The sequence below is a fragment of the Platichthys flesus genome, chromosome 5, assembly GCF_949316205.1.
Source record: "Platichthys flesus chromosome 5, fPlaFle2.1, whole genome shotgun sequence".
NCBI lineage: Eukaryota > Metazoa > Chordata > Actinopteri > Pleuronectiformes > Pleuronectidae > Platichthys > Platichthys flesus.
In genome coordinates, this window is record NC_084949.1 from 18,647,982 (window position 1) to 18,670,177 (window position 22,196).

Below are 22,196 nucleotides of genomic sequence, written 5' to 3' on the forward strand. Positions count from 1 at the left end.
CTCTAAACTGGTTTTCATGTGTCTCCTTCAAATCCACACAATCCTCTCATGAAAAAAAGGGGAAAACACACAGATATGAAGACCTTCTTTATTGCAAGTATCAAAATATGGTGCAATTAAAAAATATGTTGTTTTCTATACAGGCTGATGAAGTCTAGTGCACTTTAGGTCATGTTGGTGAAAGTAATTCATAATTCAACACAATACTGATTGTAATCCTGGAGGGAAACGCTTCTCTTCTAAGCCTTCTTGAAAATCCTCTTTGCGTCCACGCCTTCGTAGCTGTAGCTCTGTTGGAGGAAAATGACCAGTTATAATGTGTTTTTATAATTGATATATTCACCTCATTTGAATTGTGTATTTCAAAGCATGTATTTGCATTTTTTAAGTCAAGAGTTACAGCTGGAATATCAAAAAACTTAAACTGAGCAAACTTTATCCCAACTAAACCGTATCCCAGCACCACATAACTGCTTTACAAATGGGCATTTGAGTGAAGGTAATTCCTCCCACCTGTATGAGTTCGTCTCCTTGGATAATCCTGGTCGTTGTCAGCTGATTTCCGTTGTCCTTCCTGATGAAAGTCCCCTTCAGCGTGTCTCCCTCCATGGTCCACGAGCCCTGCAGGGGGAAACATGAAGCTCAGTCAGGAGTGGTGGGCTGAAACCAGCAGGGCACAATGGTTTCCACGATCGAGGTCAAGCCTTGATGTATGAACGGTGTTCTCAGCTAACAGAAGGAAATCTTTCCTGCAGCTCGAAGGTGCGAAGTTGAAGTGAAATATGTGTTTAGAGGAAAGTTTAAAGTATTTAAACAATGGCTCAGTAGAGCATCTCTGTCAAGGCCGGGATACACATGATTGTCTCCTTCTAATGGAGGAAAAACACAGTCCTGAACATTTGAAGATCAAGAACTGTGCATTATTTCTTGAACATTTCACAAAAACTTAAAATGCCCCATGTTGCAATGTTAGAGAAAGAGAAAATCCCCTTAATCTGCATCCAAGCTTCCCAGGCTCCATCCCTCCACCATGTTTTGGAAATCAGTTGACTCGTTTTTTACGTAATCCTGCTAAGATATAAACGAAGAGGCGCGTGTGAAACCACAAGATACCAGATGTACTCACCGTTAGTTCAGTTCCATCTGCAAGACTGTAGTCAAACGTGACCCCCAGGGTGAAGTCTATCTCCAGGGTGCGGAAGCTGCTGCTCTCCTTGACATGGAACTTGTCCCCGGTCTGTTGGATCACGATCTTCAGGTTGTCGTGAGCGGCCAGCTTCCTCTTCACCATGTTAATGCCTGTCGACAGAACAAAACGAATAATGCTCAACATATGGATTTCATCACTTTTTGTGCACCGAGGGATGTTCCGAGGTTTGTGTTATTTTTGACCCTGAGAAGATATTAATTTATAACTTGAATTATGAGTGCACACACGGTTTGCTGCGTAAATGAAGTTCTGACTCAGAACCAGTGGAGCTGCACTTGTGCACAGTGCTTCATCAGCTTCTTTATCAAGTGTTCGTCAAGTCTTTTACACAATGACTAAACAAAGAAATGAAAGAAGCAGCTATTTAAAAAAAATAACTTTCCCTTACAGTCTAGCAGATAATCAGTGGGGTGTGACATCACTCACCCATTTTTTCCATGAACTTGTCATAGTTGTCGTTGCGGTCGATTTTCCAGGAGCCGTCGAAAGTCATGGTGGCGGTGAGAGGCTGAGGTGAACGATTCTGCAGCGGGGAGTGTCTGACCCTTTTAAAGCACACACCCTCTTATCTCGACATCTATCCAAACGCTGATGGGGCTGTTTTTTCTTTTCAAGAGGCAATAGCACCAGCCGCAGCCGATTGGGCAATGTCATGGTTCTGAATGGGAAGGAGGGACGGTGCCATAACCCAATAAACTACATGAGTACTTTTGAATAGGTCAACCTTTTCTACCTGTTTGCAGAGGGAGGTTGCCCTTGCCAGTAACAGCAATCAGTAATGTAATGTGCTACAATGAGAAATTTGACCGTAATATAGTTTTAAATTTAACATCAATCATTTCTGCATTAATTTTACTCCTTTACCTCCAAACTAAATTAACAGAGCTTATATGTGCATACAACATTTGCTTGTCTTTAATTTACTTTTACTGAACCTTATCTCCCTCAGTGTCACTGTATTTGTTGCAATTTTTTCCAATCTGTGATCGGATTGGTTGATAAAGGGTTTTATTGGAAACCTTTGACCTTAATCTGGATATTGACCTTTAGTGTTCAAAGTTAATAATAAACAAATGCTATTATTTGCCATTATCTCAACTGAGTATGAAATATTTTATCTCTCTGGATAAAAACAAAGGTTGAAGGTCAAAGGTCTTCCATTTTTAGTTTGGCTGTTGTGGTATTTAAAGTATTTTTGGGGCGAAGGAATGATCGAAAAACGTTTTATTTTCTGACGGCAAAGGTCAAAAAATGTTATATGAATATTTCTCTGAAGAGAACAAAAGCAAGTGTTTCCCTAGTGAGTCTGACAAAGGGTTCGACTTAAACATGCATCAAGGTTGATTTCTCTCTTATCTGAGTTTCTTCTAATCTTTACCATGTGGCCTGACCTTCTCCTCCACCTGAGAATCTGCCACTTATCAAAAGACAGACGCTTCCACTACGACTGCGGTGATGACATTGGCAGGTGACCCTGAAGCTAATCTTTAACACAAGTATATCACACCAGGTTTGAACCCAGTTGTGGCTTCAGCTGCAACACTACAGGTGAGATGACGATGTAATATGAAGACTCTCCTCCTCATGCAGGCTCAGGCTCCGAGGTTCTATTTCAGAAACGGAGCCTCAAACCACAATGACATTTAGAACGGCTCCGTTCCGTTCAGGTCACTCGAAAGCACAGCAGCAGCACAATCTGATAGTTTAACCTTGTTACTTCAGTAGGAAGTTCAGGAGGCTCGTGATCTGGTTTAATGTCACAAAGAAGCTCTGCTGGAGTTTACAGAACCGATGAGTCGTGTATTGTGTCACAGTGTGTACCCCAATGTTTTGGACGGATGTTCAGATTTATATGATATAGTTACGATGACAGTTTGAATTGCCTTCCGGGAACAAATAAGTTTTTTTTTAACCTTAATTTGAAAAGGATAAACAATTCATTTTCAGGATAAAGGAATGTCTCTACATTTCTAGAGTCATGTGCTGGATAAAGAGGTTTTATTCTACATACAACTTGGTTTTGTTATTGACACACTCCAGAGCAGATTTTGAAAATCGAGAACTACATCAATATAAAAAGAAAACAATTATACTAATGAAGTCATGATGCATTGCTCAAAACATTTTTGAACCATTCTTCTCACTGTCTCTATGTTTAAGTAGCTGTTTGGCGGGGGCCGAGTCACATGACTGCTCAAACACAGGTTTAACATACATGCATTAGATTGACTGACGGGTGTAAAGCAGAGCCTGACGATGGCTGATCCAAAGAAACAGTAACGCTGATTCTTAAAATAAATGCTGCCCTTTCACTTTTTAAATGTAAACTCTCAACAACCAAATTCTGTTCCATTTAAAAAGACGGAACATCTCAGAGATATAAAACCAAATCTATCTGGAAGGCCACAAAGCACCAGGGGTAAGTGAGAAGAGGTTCTGTTCAGATTTGGGTGAACAGAGCATTTAAAGGGGAACAAGCAAGCAGAGCAGGTTTATGACGACCTCAAGTGGTTGAAGTTCACATGGACTTTATGACCATATATGAGTGTTCAGACGATATCAGCTGTCAATTAACATGATTGCCCCTATCAACATTGATTTGTATAGGACATTAAAAAGATAATCACATAAGGTAATAACCTTCTAAAGTGACATTTAAATATACAAAGGGAACCAGTGCAGTTGAAGTTTACTTTCTGAACTGACAGATATCTAAAAAAACTAAGGTAACAGGTTTGAGAGTCAGTTTGGGGTCATTGTCCTGCTGCAGAAGGAATTTGGCACAGATCAGATGAAGGCATTTTAATCAAAAAGAATCTAAAAACCAAATCTGTTCAAGAGCAGTGTGGAATCTAAAATAAACTATCGACTGTTCAAAAACCTCAAGCCAACCTTTTTTTTTACAGACCTGGAAAAAGGAGTTCATCCTGATTAGATAATGTGGAGCACAGACAAGTCAGTGATAATGTGTCTTTCAGAATGTACTGGCCTCCATCTTCAGATGCAGTAAACTCACAGAGTAAATAATTGATTGAAAATAAGAAACACGTCATTAGACAAATATGAACAAAAGTTAGCAGTCCATAAATCACCCAGATACTATAATAGGAATGAAAACAATACGTATGAATTACTCCATGTGTACTATCTAACTCGCAGGGTCTTACTTGTCATTAGTTTAATATTATTTATGTCAATATGATGTTCTTGAAATTGTTGAAAACTTCAGTGACTAAAAAGCAGCAGGTGTCAGACGCTCACAGTTCCATGGTGGTAATCTTCTGACTGGCCACTAGAGAGAGCACTTTGCAAAGTAATACACATTGTAAAAGTACAAATAAATTGAATATTTTAAATTTAATTTCAACATTAACTTGTCTACTTGATTAACAGTAGGTACTTGCTTTTAAATAGACTTGGAAGTATTATAAGTAGAAGTACATGCCGAATCTAGCCTATTCTCTTCTGCGTCATTATGGCTAAGTGTCTGGTTATGGTTGTTGTTGCATGTTTCATAAATCAATAAACCAGTGTCTACTGTTACCTTCCCTGTATTGACTTCTTTTCAAAACTATAAAAAAAAAGAAGCATGAACACAATCCATAGTGAAATGTGGAGGAGTAAAAAGTACAGATATTTGCTGATGTATGTTGTGGAGTAAAGTGAGAAGTACCAGAAAATGATTCAATTCAAGTAAAGCACAGGTGCATCATAAAATGGACTTCGGTACAGTAGCAAAGTAAATCTACTTTATTACACCCCTTAGACTATAAAATATGTTCATGTATTTTTTTTATTTGAGCCATAATATGAGATCTGACCGCGGAGGTTGTTCTGTACAAAAGAGAACACACAGTAAACAATATGTCTTTCGACTGTTTTTATTAGTTCACCTCCCCACAGAGACACTATTAAAACAATCCTGTCTGAGAACCACAGAGCTGCACTCGTACAGCGCATGAGGCACCGGTTTGTTTCTTCTTCTTGGAGAGGACACTATGTGACGTGTAGTACAAAAAAAAAGAAAAAAACGTGGTGAAAAAATACAGCACATGTACACACGTGAAATAAACCAAACACTTAAAGCACACAGTTTTACTTCTACAGTAGTTTCCTCCATAGTAAAATGTACTACATTTGTTTCACTACGGGTGATCATTACATTTCAACTAAAGAGTCAAAGAATAAATACAAAAGTGACACTAACAATAAATAAGTAGAAGTAACAGAGCTCAGTTGAAAATAATAACTCATTATTATTTCATAAAACCAGACATGTTGACTGTGTGATGAGTAGAAAGGTGCAATAAATATGTTAAATAAAGTCGTGGTTACTCACATTTATATTTATGGGACAATATTCTAGGATTCAGTGATTGATATATATGATAACACAGGTTTAGTGATGGCTCAACACTGCATCGTTTGTGACTTAAAAAAATAACGCAACATGTTATACATCTTTAAAGAAGAACATTAAATCCATATAAATACTACATTTATAAATTCTGATTTCTTTAAATGGTCTTGACGCCTGTGAAATATATTCAGTGTAAAATCTCATATCTCAAATAGACAGTAATGTTTGGCACAAATGTCTTGATTTTAATTTTTACTACAAAGAAAGAGTGTATTACTAGTATTGTTATCTGAATTACACTCTTTATACAGATGCAATTATTGTTTTTCCAACGGTGAAAAATACAGTATTTCATTTATCTGAGGTGAAATGAGTCATTTTGGCAAGCTGAATAGATTCTCAATATATTTGGCAAACTTCAGAAGGACAGTGTATAAAATTAGTAACTAAAAACATGTAAGAGATGGAAAATAGTTTTCTTATCCAAACCTTCTGACTTATTTCTGTCCAAGAGTGAATCAAACATTGTATGTCTGCCTTTAACTGATCATGAAACACTGCAATGCTGTGTTAACCCCCCAAAAAATATTGTGAAGTGATGTTACTAGTCAGGGAGAAAACAGGGAACAGGTTCACTTTGATCAAAAACAAACTGTGGTTCATAATCCTACAAATATCTGTCTGTGGATAAATAATCCCTCTTCTAATCCGTCTCGTTCTCAAACCCCAGCCAGACTGAAGTCTTCATCAGACTCGTTTCAGCTTTGGACGCTCAAGCTTCTTCTGTGGCCGACTCTGAGTCTGTGGACGTCCTGGACAGGAAATAGACCTTCATCGGGTCCTTCTTTCCTTTCATGGTGATGGGTCCTCGATACTCCAAGTGAAACTGAGGGTCGGCGTTCTCAGCAGACTGCAAACACCTGGAAGTATCGCAAATCAACCACGCTGTATATGAGCCTGGGTGAGTTCTTATCTCACATTTACCAAATAACATTAAACATCAAATATTTCCGTCATGCATTCCCATTTCCAACTTCTTCTTATCTATTCGTGGCCTTTCCCTCCAAAGGAATTACTGAACAGAGAGGAAGAATAAATACTGATGAAATTAAAAGGGCAGTAGAGCGCGTACCTCTGTCAAGGCCCAACAGTCCCCTGATGAAACCAGATTTAAATTCACTCCATCCATATTTTTATCAGGATCGGCGCCAAATTACGCACACTAATAAATATCAGTCCCCTACACACTATTTTTTTCATCAAGATCCATGAATTATGAATCACACAGCCTATCTTACAATGTTAAAGATCCCCAAAATGTAATGAGTTTCTTGGGTCATGTCAGATGAAAACCTAAAGTCCTTGGCGGAGATAAAAAAAAAGGAGACAATATGCCTCTGGTATGAAACAAGGAGGTGCTTTCACTTACCGATAGGTGTATTCAGATATATTTATTTTCCCCTTTTCACCAGTCGTCTCAGTACGACTGGTGAGGTTGACCGTGTTTCCGAAAAGACAATATCTGGGCATCCTCTGCCCGATCACCCCAGTCACCACTTCCCCTGTGTGGATACCGATCGTGATCTGGAAAGACACAAGAAAAGACTCTTCGTGAAACCTATTATTATTGCTACGCATTTTTGGTTATAATTCTAACTAAGCAATTTAAGATGCCAAAAATGTTGATACTTCATGTCAAGTACTGACAAATTCTGGCTTAAATGTTAAGTTTACTTCAATTTTATAATTTGTTAACTGTGTTCCTGAACCGGGCGCTTTACTCTGATTTACTTTTCAAAGGCGCATAACAGAAAATGTATGAATTGAATTTGGGGAAAAACAATCGTAGGTCTATAATAAACCTTGTAAATGTTAAATCAAAGACAAATGAAATGATGTGTGTTTAACAGATAAAGAACAAGATAAAAACATTTAAGCAGCTATCGAGTGAGACACTTCTCTTAGTGTGTTGGCACAAAATCTTAAAGCTTCAGACTGAAAAGGTGCAACATTTGGTGGGTGGGTACAAGGTTTGCTTTGCCAGAAATCGAGGTTGGCGGAAAACTATCACTTCCAAAAGTAGCGCGAGGCAATCTACAGCCTAATATTTATACTTGAACCTGAAGGCTCCTCAGTGCTTATTGTCTTCAGACCGTGAAGACGCTGTAAGTGTCTGCGACAAATGAGTTTCTATTTTTAGCGGCGGGGTCGTGAGATGATTTGAGTCTGTTTTTGCTTCTAGACCGGACCCCTCTTCAGCCAGTGCCATGTCCCAAAATAAACAGCCTTTTGTTAAGCAGACATGATTTTCCAGAGTCAGGTCTCAACAGTCATTGATACAATAACAATCTCCAACACTCGGTTAAACAAAAGTCTGCTGTTTTCTCTCCAACTTTTCACCGCGCATTACTTCACCGTGGAAATATGTCCAGATGCACAGATGCAGTTATTCTAAAAGCAATCAGCCAGAAAAAAGGGCCCAGGGCTGAGGAGCTGTTCGCATTGAGTCGGCTGCAGGAGACGTCCGACACGTTACCGTATGGAGATTCAGAGAAACACTGGACGGTAGCAGAGGGAAAGGATCTTTGCCAAAATATCATGTCTATTGCTAATGAAATAAGCAAAAATAAATATTAGAACGGCAACGCAAGAGAGTAACTAACAAACGTGGATTCAAAAAACACAAAATACTACTAATCATGATTCTTATACATGTGCTCTGCCCACACTCAAACTCATGAAGAACCATCTCAAAACAAAACACATCTTTTTATTTCGATCAAGGACCTTGTGTTTTATCAGATTGTTTCACTAAACTTATTTATACTGCTGCTCTTTCTCAATCCATTTTTTTAGTTCTTCTGGATTTTATCATGACTTTTGGTCTTTTAATACTTTATATGTTTTAACGTAATTTTTCATTCTTTTAACAACTTTGCATGGTCTGGTGTTTTGTGTAACTTTTAAAAACTTTTATATCTTTTATTTCATTTATTCAATATTATTTATTTTATTTGTCAAGCAACTTGAGCAGGATTTATTTATGAAATGTGCTATTTCTATATACATATTATTATTATTATTATTAATACATTAATAAAACCAGCCACAGTCTCCCTTCTGAGCTTCCCCTGGAGTAGGTACTGCCCAGGACCCTCACGCCTTCAGCACCGCTAACGCCTCATTTGATTCATAAACTTTGATTCATAATATATATTTTATAAAAGAGTTGAGCGATGCGGCCGAGATAAAAACTTTCTTTTCAGTCAGTAGTAAATTATCATAATAAATATAATATTATTGATTTTTGGTTAAAGACTGATCCCTCTCCTGAGTGAAGGTTGTGGTTTTCTTCCTTATGAGCAGAGAATGACAAACACTGAATTTTACACTTCTGAGGTTGATCAATTATGTATTATACGTCCTCACTGTGCACAATGCGTACGAATAATACTGATATGTATTGGACTTTTGTTATATTGCTATAGATGAAATAGATATTGGGATAATTATTGATTTTGTTTCTACCACACCTGCACTGGTTTATCATCCACTTTGACCTGTCCAGCGATCTCCATCATATCGAGAGCCAGGTGGCAGATGGACTTGGCGTGGTGCGTGCACGGCTCCGGCAGGCCACTCACTGTCATGTACTTATCACCCACCGTCTCCACCTGTGGGAGGAAGAACATGTGAACGACATCAGAGCCTGGTTCATCTGTGCCTTGAGTGTCATTTCATGCAAAAATCAACTGTTCTCACTGAGATTTCTTGAATTCACCGTGCTGCTAAAAATAAACTGAAACACCCTGAGATAAACACTTAAACACTTACATCAGCTTTAAGACATCCAGGGCCTCTTTGAGCCTGGCTGAAAACCCCGGGACCACCGAGCCATTCAGCTCCTAGAGTAAATAATACTTCTTTTGGTGACCCAGTGCCTGAGGCTGATCCTCTGGAAGTGGAAAGGTCTGTTTGACTTCTTAAAGTGCATTCTTGTCTGAAAGCCTGGAGTGTAAATCTGCTGCACGAGGCCTATAAAACCGTGCAGTGCCTCGGTAAAACTGCACCGTGTTTAGAAGCTGGTTCTGCTCTTCACATGGAGAAAAACTCAAGTCACTTTGGTATAAATCCTCTCTTACTGACTTTGTTTGCATATAATTACATAACATCAGTCAACAGAGAGTCGGGGGGCTTCGTGCATTAAAGCTGGAGAAACCAGCTCAGAAAGTGAGCATTAGCAGGACTTGTACTTCTTAATTTAAATAGATTGGAGGCAAAATTGATTTTTGCCTCCACCAGGGAGCTTTTGTTTTCATCTGCCTTTTTTTGTTTGTGAGCAGGATTAAACAACTCAACGATTTCCATAAAGTTTTCAGGAGGAGTACGGCATCACCCAAGGTAAAACCCCTTGAATATTTTGTGCAGATCCGGATGAGAGAGTCGATTCAGGAGGGTTATTTTTCCCTTTCTCTAACATGGGAAATGGGTATTTTTGCACAGTGATCTCTCAGAGAATAATTAATGGATCTTGAATTAAAATAAATTAAATAAGAATAAGATGCATTGAGGGGACTGATATTTATTAATGTGTGCAATTTGATCCAAATAGAATAAAGTGAATTTAATTGTGGTTTAATAAGGAGACTTTTCACTTGTTTGTCTGTTTGTTAGCAGGATTACACAATCATTACTTGATAGATTACCACGACACTTGGTGGAAGGATGCGGTATAGGTCATACAGTTGTTTAAGAGACTGATATCTATGAGTGTGTGAAATTAAATGCGAGTTGACGCTCCTAGTGCAGATATGAGCTCTAAGAAATGTTACTGTTCACTGTGCTGCTTAAATCCAGTCCCTTTCAGCCGTTTTAGTGAGAGAGATATTTAGAAATAAACATGATGTATAATACTGTGCAACTCTTGCTTCTGACCTTGTACACATAAGGGTTCTTGCGAGAGTCTGTCAGGATGTCAAAACGCGTGTAGACGTCGTTGAGCAGGTTGACGATCTTGATGGCGCCCTCGGCCGAAGCGTGTTTGCTGCAGAAGGCGTTGAATCCCACGATGCCACTGAAGAGGACGGTCAGGTTGTCGTAGCGTTTGGCCGGGACGGGCCGCTTGTGCCGCAGCTCGTTGGCAACAGATGGCGGCAGAACGGAATAGAGCAATCTGAGAGGAAGGAGAGAAATTTACAATTTGAGTTGGAAGCGTGGTTATGGCAGCAGTTGATCGGCCGGGGCTGCCAGAACTGAAGTTTGGCCGTTGGATCGGCATGTTACACGCCCCCCCCCCACCCCACCTTTCGGTCACTTTGCTATGCAAGCTGCTCACGGATGGGAGTGTGGTGTTTCTATGGTAACTAGTTCGATCATGGCAGTCTGTTAAAAGCAAAACACCTTCCATGATGCATCGTGTTTTGAGGACACATGATAAATACAGACAACATTTACCAAAGAGAAATCTATACAAGTGTATATAAAGTGTATTCACCCAAAAGTCAAGGCTGCACTTATTTATCTATAACGTCTTAAATGATTCACATACATGAGCATATAGAGAAACTACTCTAATGAGGTAAACAGCAGCAAAAACAGCATAAATATATGTTTTCATGGCCTGGAGGCTCATTGTCGTGAAGCTCGACGGAGCAGCGACAGTTATCATTAATATTTAAAGCGGAGCCATGAATTCTAATCAATGCTGGGAGCCTGAGGCGCTGAGACCAGAGGTGAGAATAATAATGTCGGGATCCATCCGGGGAGTGGAAGTCTTCTCCTATGAGAAGAAGATTGGGCTGCTCCAGTCTTAATAAAGAGCACGGTCCACCTCCGTGCTGCTCTCCAGCTGTCACCCGCTGCTGTGCCAAATTACTATGACAGGCCTTTCTCTGAGAGCCGGAGTCAGAGTGTCTTCACCATAACAGGGGCTGAAAAGTAGCTGAGGCAAATATCAACTTGAGTATATCAATAGATTCTGACCGTAGGTGGTCGCACTGGATCTCCGGTGTTCCTTGTTTAAAATCAGTCCATAAAAGGGAGTAGTTGAAAAATAAATGGCAATGAGCCCAACTTTTAAAAGACAAGTTCATGAACGATCTTTGGTGTTTGTTTTTCCACTGGAGGAAGATAAAACGAGCATAACACCAGTGTACACATGGCGAGCTGGAGGTTGACGTCCCCGCAGATAATTACAGGGATGTAACATATAGTTACACATAATGTGTGTTACACGCTGAGATATTAACAAGCTCGGGTCTGTTCTTCAGAGAATGACGCATCTTGCAGATGATTGGGAAGATGTTTCTTAAATTCTGCCAAGACTCAGAATACGACACCATCTTCCTGAGTGTTGGGATCCAAATATTCTTGAATGACTGTAATAGGAATTTTGTTCTCAGTGACTTCAAGTTTCAGGTTTTTAAACAAATTAAGATGTGAGTGAAAAGTCTGAGTTATTGCTCAGAGCTGTGGTTCCCAACCTGAGGATCACAACCCCTTCACGGGGGGGGAAGAGAAATGGAAAGGGTTTCAGGATGATTACAAAGTTGGCAGAAAAAACAAAAAATTAGAAAATAAAACAAAAAGCATTTTGTGATTTACCTCATCTATGTTTTTTACTTGTTTAAAATTTCGTCTCAAACTCCCCTTCTTCTTCGGAATGATGGTGTTTTTTTTTTGTGGATAATTGTGATAGTGAAGCAGACCTTCGACCTTTTGTCATATTTCATACATCATGTATGTGTACATATCACGTTTAACGCTATTAGACATTTGTGTGAAACTTAGTCATGATTAGCTCATGAATTCTTGTGGGTTTTCGACCTTTGTCCATTAAAATCTTATCAGTTCGTTGAGTCCAAGTGATTGTTTGTGTCACATCACGTAAAAAAATTCCCTGTGAGGGTTTCTGATATATGACATTTAGGAGAATGTGCGGTCAGATGACGACAGACACAATTATGCAAACTTTCATGAGGAACAGCTTTGAAAGGGGATCAGTGTTTTTTTGTGAATGCCTCAGTTTCTGAGTGGGTCAATAATGTTTATTATTATTAGTTTTGAGGTAAATAAATATCTGGCGGGTATGAGAGTCCTTGTTTGAGCTGACGATGAAGTATGTCTAAAATAAGAGTTCTGTCGTTTACTCAAAGCTGGAGGTGCCGCATGTCGGTGTTTCCTGCACAAAAAATGGAAAATGACAATCGATAAAAACAGTCCGACCTGTCCGTCTTCTTCTTCTCGTCCTCCAGGGCCCGGAGTGTGTGCTGCAGACGATCCGTCAAGATCTCCAGCTCCTGGGTCAGTTTGTACTCCTCACGAAACTGCTCGCCCAGCAGCACCAGGTCACGTGTGGCATCATGCAGCGGGATGTCGCTCAGGTACAGCCCCCTCCGCGTGAGATCGTCCAGGTTCATGACACTGATCACAAAAATAGAGAATGGATGAGAGGGGATAAGACACGGAATGCAATATTTATTCATTACAGCTGAAGTGAGTTATTTTCAAACAGCAATAGTCGTAAATGTCTGATTTGAGTGTGTGGAGGGAGGAGGACTGCGGACGTGTTGCTCATCTCAACAACGAGATGTAATTAAAACCGAGCATGAAGTGGGAACCAGCAGCAGTTTAGATCATGGACTGTCTACAGATAAATGTTGTTCTTGCAGCGTGAGGTCAGACACTGCGTGGTGCCAGACCTCTCCAGTCCGGTGAACGTGTCTCTGCTGATTTCTGTCGGGCGGCAACCCTTCCTGAAAACACTGATCTTGTCCTCGGCAAAGTGGTTTTCGATCAGTGAGGACAAGATCTCTTAAACCCGGCTCTCCCGCGACCGATATTTCACGTGAAATGTCTGATTGGTTGTATGAAGGCCACGGAGGCTAATGGAGGTCACTGCAGGAGAGGCCATGTAATTACCAGCTCACAGGTCTCTCTGTTTCCCGGTCAGGATGTTTTTCTCTCACCATGTGCCCTATAATTTATTTGGTTGGGTTAGTCATAGAATATAAATTGTTCTTGTGCTATTAAATAATACTTCACCTTTTTACCCTCTCATACAGTATATAGAGATAATATATTAGAAAAGATCTGACGTGAAATGCTTATGTAACGTACTCGTATTGAAGACACAGACTGTATTTCTTCACATTTTTGCACAAATGATATCAGCTCTAACAATTCAATGTATAAAAATACAAATTTATTAAAACAATATGTGATATTTGGTATTTATGATGAGGTATGATCAATAAGAGCATGTTTTGACACTCCCACTTCTCTGTGTATATGGCTTACTTTGTGTGCTCATTCTTTATATGTTCAAAATAAGATGTTGACTTTTGTTTAACAAGACAAACTTCTTTTAACAAAGTAAATTTTTGTGTAAAAAATATTACTAAAAAAGGTTCAAATATTTTAAATTGGGAACATTAACACAATGGAGATAACCTTTCAGCGTGTTATCAATATAGTGGTAATTACAACCAATTGACTAAAACAAATACTGGTGAGATATTTGAGCAGATGTAGCAAGCTTCAAAATGTATTCAAAACTATACTGGCCTGTATGTTTATGTATATTGTTAGTGTTATTTTATATAAATAGAAGTTAAATGACAACACATTTTATTTGTCAGGATTTGGAGTATCTGCCAGACTAGTGGAGTGTTCCCCTTCAGTCTGGGTCTGGATATTGAGCGTAAAGCTTCTGTCGGAGCCGAGGCTCTGTGGCTTTACCTGGGTGAGCAGAGAAAAAGGATGTTCTCCGCCTCTGGCAAGTAAATCATCTGTCCTTTCAATCTCAGACAGCTGATCTCCACACCCGTCAGCTCGTCCTCGTTCTCCACCGTCTCCACGTTCAGCACGCCCTCCTGGCAGGATTACATCACACTTATGAATATTTCATACAAAGTTCTTCCCTAACTCTTTCCCTCAAACCTGTGCACCACAGTTTTCTATACCTTTCTTTTGCTTTAAGTGTTGGGAGCATTAGTTCATATTTCAAGTGGAATTCAGTGGCGCTCTGAGACAAGTCTCCTCACAATGAGTCCGATGTGCATTTTCACATCTTTGCAGCTAATATACTGACATGTAAGAATTGACTGTCCCGTGAGGACACACAAGTACACAAATTCAAATATTTCCTCTTCTCACTGTATTGCAACCCACCCGATTTCCATCTGCGTCTCAGGATTCAATATAAAACCCTTGCACTCTTTGCTCTGTGCATAAATATCAATGTTAAATTAAAATTATTCATTTCTTTGATTAATTGTTCACATGCTGAACAATCTCGGCACGTAAACAATTTCATCCTCGTTAACGCTGTTGATGAAACCCACGTAATCTAAATATTATGCAGCTTCTAAAAATAGCAGCTTGCTCATCCCTATCAATATGTTATCATGAGACTATAAGCACATTCTGTCGTGTGGAATGAAATCAGGTTTTGATCATGTAGACTTTGGGACTCCAGTGTTTATTTCAGAACAAAAATAATGATGTGATCAACCAACAACAATGTGATGAGCTGTGTTTGGTGTAGTATGTGTCACTCTGACTGTACCTTGCTTCGCAGGACGAAGACGGTGTTGATGTGAGACAGGATGCCGTGATAGCTGAAGTCAATGTGAGGACGGACCAAAGAGAAGACGGATGGAAGGATACACGAGCCCGGGTGAAGCTGGGGAATCAAAAATAAGAAGGTTAGAATTAGACTAGATTGTAATAGTCTGTATTATTAATTCCTAGGTAGTTTTTGTTTTTGAGAAATCCAGATCAGCACAGAGACACAATCAGGGGCTGACTTCATGAGCCCGTGTTGTGCAGCGTGTAAAAGAGACTTTAGGTGTGAGTGCATGAGAACCTGTGGCAGCACTCGATAGATGGCGTTCCCACACTGGGTGAGCATCAGGTCCTTGTCGAACATGAGGTGGAAGGGGAAGGCCTTGCAGAACGTGTACGGACTGATCCAAGTCTCCTGCGTGCCGTTCTCCTCGAAGCCGTCCAGATCCTCATAGAACGCCTCCTCCTCCGAATCCTTCTCCTCGATGAGGAACTTGATGTGGTCGCACTCCTCGCTCTTCGGTTGGATCATCTGTGCAACATGAACGATTGCATTAGGATGCTGCTCTTCTGATCGATGAGTTAAACTCCCCCTATATTGTGGCACTTGATTGCTGCAGTGACACAGTTCTGGATAAAATATTTAACCTTTGCCATTTTCAGTGTGATTAAATATCATCCCATTAACATTATTATTAATCTCTGGAGTCTTATTCTATAATTAGGAGGGTAGAACAGGACATTATTCTGTGGGTTTATGGGCATAAGGCGTTCTGACGTCAAGCTGCGCTCTCTGCACCCTGTTGCCACAGCAACAGAGGCTAATACCTCCAGAAAAAATTGGGTGTCACATTTGGAGCGTCTGCCATTTTCTGTTCTTTCATTACACACACAATTGCTGGGAAAAATGTAAGCTTGTCTGTACAACATGATTCGGTTTAGGAGGAAATGTCACTCGCTCCTGAAAATGAAGAGAAAACTTAAAGTAGAGGTAATGTCGGAGGACGATAGCAAACCCCAGGTATTAGTGTAAATTACACACTGTGATCTGTGGGCTGACCGTGAACATGCAAATAGAAATACCAGTGGAAGTTTATGAGATCTTGCTTTTTTTTCTGACTAGTTTGACACAAATCAGATTGTGAGGCTCTCAGGATAAGATTATCGAATGAATCAAGTTGAATACAAACGAAACATCACTTATAAATAAAAGTTAAAATAAAATCACGGAAAGGAATAAAAACTCCCCGACATCTCAAAGCTCTAAGTTGTATCTAAAAATATCCTCTGACTCAAAGAGGAGATGCCAAGAAACTAAGTGCCGAGCCGCAGTTGTCACAGCGCTGCTCTGTTACCGTTTTGGATATTTGGAAACTTTCTGTTGTTTAATCTCCACGTTATTACGTCTTCAGTAAGGTCCCCAGACTGAAACTTACACATTCTGACAGAAAGCATTACGGCCACTTAAAGGCCTCACTGAATGTTGGGCCATAATTTAGAGAGAAACCAGGGGGAGGCAAAACAAAAAGGAAGTCATCTTCATTCACCACCGGCAGCGGAGAGAGCTATTAGAGCTGTGAGTTCACCGAGCACAAAGAGGGGGATGACAACAGCGACGCACACCTTCATCTCGATCTCCGTTCCGTGGATTTGTTGAGCGACGGTTTTAATGATGCCAATGACGATGTCTTGCAGGCCCTCCCTCTCCGAGTAGTAGTGAAGGATCAGATTGGTTCCCTTCTCGGCGTCGGTGCAGCGAAACGAGGGAGCCCTCATGCCGGGATAGATGGTGCCCAGGTGGTCATGCAGAGCGTCCAAATTCTGAAAATTCAGTTTGAAGATAAAATATGCAACATTCAATCACAGCACGTTTTAATTAAAAGCTGGCAGAGGTATGATCAGCTGTACAAAATGCATTAAACATTAAAGGCTGGTGCACCCCCCCATAATGAGTTGTGAGAGACAGATTTAAAATATGAATGTTCAAGAAGGAGGCAGTAGAGGATGAGAGCTCCTGAAGAAGGTTGGGTTTCCATTGCCATTTGTTTGTGTGGCTGTCAGCAGGATGATTCAAAAAGTACTGAACCAATTTCCATGAAATTTAGTTAAGGGCTGGGAACTGACCCAAGGAAAAAGCCATTACATTTCAAAGTGGATGCGGATAAACAGGTGGATCCAGGATTTTTTTTTTTATACATTGAGTAACATGGCGAGATAGAACTTCAGCTTTGTTGGAAGTATGTGCTCTCGTGGCACTTTTCTACTTCTATCAACCATAGACTGTATTAAAAAAAAAACACTTCCTCTGACTACTAAAATGAAAATATCCCAAATACGAACACTACCATCTTGCCAGAGTCTGCGCAGGAGAATTCCAGGATTGGAGGAGGTGGGATATATGACTTGCGTTGCCTTCACTTTTCGGGTGCAGTCATGTCGTCCATCTTTACATACAGTCGATGGTGTTCACATACTAGCTCCAAAAGCTCTGGATCCTACAATTCCTATAATCTAACATGAAGTCTCTAGCCCCTGATGACATCACCGTCACATCATTAAGAGTTAATTTGTCAGACGAAGCCACAAAGCACTACAAGTTTGAAAAGGAGAAAATATCTGGGTGTAATCTGTGAGAAAGATTAATTTAGCCCACTACTAGACCCAGATCTCCTACCCATCAGTCATCTGTTCACATGCATTGTTGTAAATGTACACGCCAGCTTTTGACATGGCCTAAAAAAGAGAAGATATCTCTGCATCGATTTGATCCTTTTCTATATTTTCTACTGTGAGCCCTGACAATGTTATATGTACAGAAGAGGAGAGAACACTACCTGCAGGAATTCACGAACATTTGATCCCAACACTCGCAAGATGGTGTCGTATCCGGACTCTTGGCAGAATTCAAAGAACATCTTCCCAAACATCTGCAAGATGTCTCCTGCGTCGATCTCTGAAATACAGAACAGAGCGTGTTGATGTCTCAGCTTGTGACAAACGCTGTAGTCGTGTCATTAAGCTCCATTTGTACCATATATATCATGTACAGTGAGTGTCTGTTTATATACAATAGTTAAAGAGAAATTCTGTCACTTACTCAGAACTTTACTTGCAGCCGCAACAAGGTCGTAAGTTTTGCCGTCTTCATATATGATTCTGACGAGGAACTGGCCCTCGATGTCGAGCTGGGCCTCCCGCCTGAAAACAGAGTGAAGACGTTACTCACCAGCTGCAGATAGTGTTGAAGCACAGGTAAACAGTCACTGTGCTTATTCAAGCAACGGACTCTTACACCATTTTTGGATTAATAAGGGTTCCTGCAGGTTTCAAAAAGTTACATTTGACTTTTTAGAAAATTATGACTGAAATTAACAACCTATGGCAAGTACAGATATGAGGGAATATCAGAGTCCCTATATGACAAGAACTAACCCCATGAATGAAGAAAAGCCCTCGAAACGCCACAATGTCTATTAAACTACAGACGTAGACAGTAGGTATCTATAGGGTCTTTCCCCCAGCCAATTCAATCAGTTATCAGGTCTTGTTTGTAGTTTTTTGAAGAACTAAAACACATGGAAACATTAGAAACTATGCAAAACATTCTCTTAAAAGCAAAAGGTAGACGTAGAGTTAAATGATTAACATAATTATATCCTGATTTAACATATTTTCAAATCAAATCAAGTTAAATAATAATATACAACCCTTTTTCACAAATCTCAGTATAGGTATACATATCTAAATTATTAATTGAATTGATTATTGAATTTAAATCAGTCAGTAAAATAAAAAAACGGTTTCCATGTTGTTTTGAAGTGGTTGTGTGGTTTCAACACTACACTGTAATACGCACTTTACTATTTATACATTTGACATCCACTTCTTTTTAAATGTCAGAAATCTTAATGAGGATCTGATTACTCCTGTTTAACTGAGAAAACAGAAATGATTTACAGGCCTGACCAGCAGCCGCCATCTTATCACAACCTGTACCAGCTGGAAAAACATACCAAGCCTCGAAAGCTTTCGGAAAGAAAAGAAAAATTCATTTCCAAAGTCGGAAAACAGACCAAACATGATAAATCGTGCGCTAAATAACGATGAGTTACATTCGGAGATGCTGCGCAGCGGTATATATTTTTCTTTTTTTGCGGTGGCCAGAGAAGCTTGAAAACATTTACACAAGGCAGCTGCTGCTGTGTTTTTCCTCCTTTCTTTTTTTCAACAGGGTCAAGTTGAGGGCAGCTGATACTGCAGATGAAAAATAAACTACGATGGGGCAAAGCGTTTTAACATGTAGAACAAATGACGTGTGAGCGTTACACTGGAGAATGGAATGCTATCAATCCTCTAAGATGTAACTTGCCACGATCATTCTTATCACTAAGAATAAAACACGTTGAAGGGCCTCTGCTCCATTAAGGTTTTTATTCTTTCGACTTGCTGTTGTACCACATGTGCCACATTCTACTTCTAAATGACACATAAACTATTATCCTGTGAAATCCACAATATCTCCAAAAAGTTAACTTTTCATGAGCTCAGACAACATTCCAGTTCTCAGCTCTTTGACACTGCAATTACTAGTTAATAACAACATGTTCTTAAGTTGTTATATTTATCTTGAGAAGGGGAGCAAACTTTTCAACACATGAAGGAACAAATTGTTAGTTTTTGGGAAAAAGCTAAAACAGGGAAATGCTTGGTTTTCACTGAACAGTGATACTCGTCTGTATGGGCTTCAAGAATCAAACTAACATAAAGCAGCTTCACAGTGGTGGATGTAACTGACTAACTTTACTTTTTTTTTAAAACTATATTCTACATAATGTTTCACTCCCTACTTCACTTAATTTCTAAGATAAATATTTTAATTTATTTAATATATTTCCCTTTTTCACTGCACTAAAGCAAAAACAACCCTTTTTTTAGATAAAACATTTTTTACCCATGAAACTACCAGACAACATATAAAGAAGCTACAGATCTAAATGTTCACTTTAATGCATCACTAACAATAATCATATTTAATTCTGACTGACAATGTTCTGCATACATATTTTTACACAATATATTTGTATCTGACAATACTTGCACGTATTTACTTTCCTTTGTGTCTTTTCTCAAATTACTCTAACAATACTTCTGATTGAGTGAGTAATCTGGGCAATTAAACAATTCAACTTATTATCGCAATATCCTTTTCATCAATAGCCATACAACAAAAGTCCATATATATGGTGATTGATGATTATTCTTATTTCTAGTTTAAACATTGACATAAGCCCTTGAGTGAAGGTTGTTGTTGTTGTTGTTTTAAACTCTTCTTTATGAGCCAAGAATAACAAACGCTTGATAAACAGCAAAACATGTACAAAGCTGACGTAGAACAAATGTAAGTCCGCTATCCTCACTTTGCATCAGCTTTATAAATATGTATCAAATGTTAAGTCTGTATAGAATCTTTGGCTGTTGCAGCCTCATACTGGATGTTCTGTGGGAACTAATTCTGAATGTGGTGTGTCGGTGTGAGCCTGTAGAGAGTGAAGGTGAATCATTCCAATGAAAGGAGATGTCAGGACCTGCTGACACCTTGTCACTGACGGAGTGGGAGCTGAGAGGCAGCTCTCTGTCCAGCAGGCCGGTCTGAGATCTGCCTGACGTATCTGTATCTGTATCTATCTGTGTTGTGGTGTGGATGGCCTCAGCCTGATCCTCGGACCATCGGTAAACACAGGATGCACATGAACTCACTTGATGTCCTCCCACACTTCCGGTCCATAATTCCTCAGAACGAGCAGCTCCAAGGCGTGATTCACAAATCCATACTGGGAATAAACACGAGCAGCGTCAGCACCATTCAATGCACATTGCCCCCCCATCACACACACATAACACACATCACATGCATGTTTACTTAAAACACACCCTGCTGCAGATGTGTGTCACCTGTTAATACACAGCAAATACTAAATATTGTGTAACTGCCTCACAGTGGACAGAACCAACAGGAAACGTCCACCGCATCACGTCGGCACACAAACACAATATGTTATAGACACAATACAACGCGTGTGGAAACATACCATAATGTCGGCGGCTCCTCTTTCTCCTTATTCTGCGATAAAACCCGATGATTGAGACTCAACCTTCATCGTTTGCTACAGATGCTGTTTCTGCTGCGGCCACGCCCCCTTCCCCCTTTCTTTCCCCCTTCACCTCGCGACTGACGGTGGGTCTGGCCAATGGCGGCGCAGTGCTGCTCTTACGTAAGGGATTGTTGGCCAATGGGGACGCAGCTGCCGTTGTCACAGTGATGCTGGTGAACCTGAGATTTCCGCTTATTCATAGTTTGTGTTTCTGAAACTGAACATCATGAAATATCTGAGAAGTACAAGTGTTTTTCAGATAATAAGTATTTTCTCATTCATTGTTGTAAACTAATAATACTAATTAGTAGTAATAAATATAAATCTAATTCTATCATATATGTTTGTATTAACTAGTTTTGGAAAATAGTATTTTTAAGATATGTATTTTATCATTTTTTTTATTTTAGATATTTCATTTGAGTATTTTTGATATCATTCTTTATTTCGTAAAAAGTTATTTGCATGGCAACATGACTATTTAGAAACATTTGATTGATGTAATTAGATTTAGCCTTATAAAAACAGAAAATGCAGAGTCCTGCATTGAAAATGTATCATTGAAATAAGAGAAGTTTACTGAATAAAAGGAAAATAAGAGTCAAAGTATATGTTTTTCACTCTTAACATTTGTAGTATTATGAGTGAAAATCAAAACATATAGGCACATTTCATTGTTGCACTATTATCGTTATTGAGGATGTAATATCTCAAATGTGTATTCATTTATCTGAATGCATCTTATATATGTTATGTATTTAGTTTTTTATGTCAAATAAAGGTAACCTGTAACTGCTGTCAAATAAAGGTGCATAGTAGATTAAAAACTAAAATATGTTGCACTATAAATGCTAGTAAGTTAAAATTGTATTTGCATTTTCATGACTTACATGAAATATAATATACT

At 39.3% G+C, this 22,196-nt stretch overlaps 2 protein-coding genes across 2 annotated transcripts; both read right to left on the minus strand.

Annotated features, from left to right (window-relative positions):
- Positions 1–74: 74 nt before the first annotated feature.
- On the minus strand, positions 75–1,794 carry fabp2 (fatty acid binding protein 2, intestinal). Its single transcript, XM_062388140.1, has 4 exons — positions 1,637–1,794; positions 1,127–1,299; positions 514–621; positions 75–290 (listed from the first exon to the last, which is right to left on the minus strand). Exons 1-4 carry the CDS (start codon positions 1,701–1,703, stop codon positions 240–242), a joined length of 399 nt encoding a protein of 132 aa, XP_062244124.1. The 5' UTR covers positions 1,704–1,794; the 3' UTR covers positions 75–239.
- A 3,281-nt stretch (positions 1,795–5,075) lies between these two features.
- On the minus strand, positions 5,076–21,335 carry gucy1b1 (guanylate cyclase 1 soluble subunit beta 1). The gene is made up of 13 exons (XM_062388604.1): positions 21,227–21,335; positions 20,895–20,968; positions 18,235–18,335; positions 17,972–18,090; positions 16,761–16,958; positions 15,439–15,669; positions 15,139–15,255; positions 14,310–14,443; positions 12,795–12,992; positions 10,506–10,743; positions 9,104–9,244; positions 7,000–7,154; positions 5,076–6,490 (listed from the first exon to the last, which is right to left on the minus strand). The coding sequence occupies exons 1-13, from the start codon at positions 21,227–21,229 to the stop codon at positions 6,343–6,345; spliced, it is 1,857 nt and encodes a 618-aa protein (XP_062244588.1). The 5' UTR covers positions 21,230–21,335; the 3' UTR covers positions 5,076–6,342.
- Between the last annotated feature and the right edge of the window lie 861 nt (positions 21,336–22,196).

Excerpts from the sequence above, each read along its gene's own strand:
- fabp2 (XM_062388140.1), bottom strand. The coding sequence starts at position 1,703 with ATGACTTTCGACGGCTCCTGGAAAATCGACCGCAACGACAACTATGAC. Across the intron at positions 622-1,126 it reads CAGATGGAACTGAACTAACG|GGCTCGTGGACCATGGAGGG; the intron begins GTGAGTACATCT and ends TTCCCCCTGCAG. Across the intron at positions 291-513 it reads AAGGAGACGAACTCATACAG|AGCTACAGCTACGAAGGCGT; the intron begins GTGGGAGGAATT and ends TTCCTCCAACAG.
- gucy1b1 (XM_062388604.1), bottom strand. Across the intron at positions 12,993-14,309 it reads CTTTTTCTCTGCTCACCCAG|TGTCATGAACCTGGACGATC; the intron begins GTAAAGCCACAG and ends TTTTGTGATCAG. Across the intron at positions 9,245-10,505 it reads AGAACCCTTATGTGTACAAG|GTGGAGACGGTGGGTGATAA; the intron begins GTCAGAAGCAAG and ends TTCCTCCCACAG.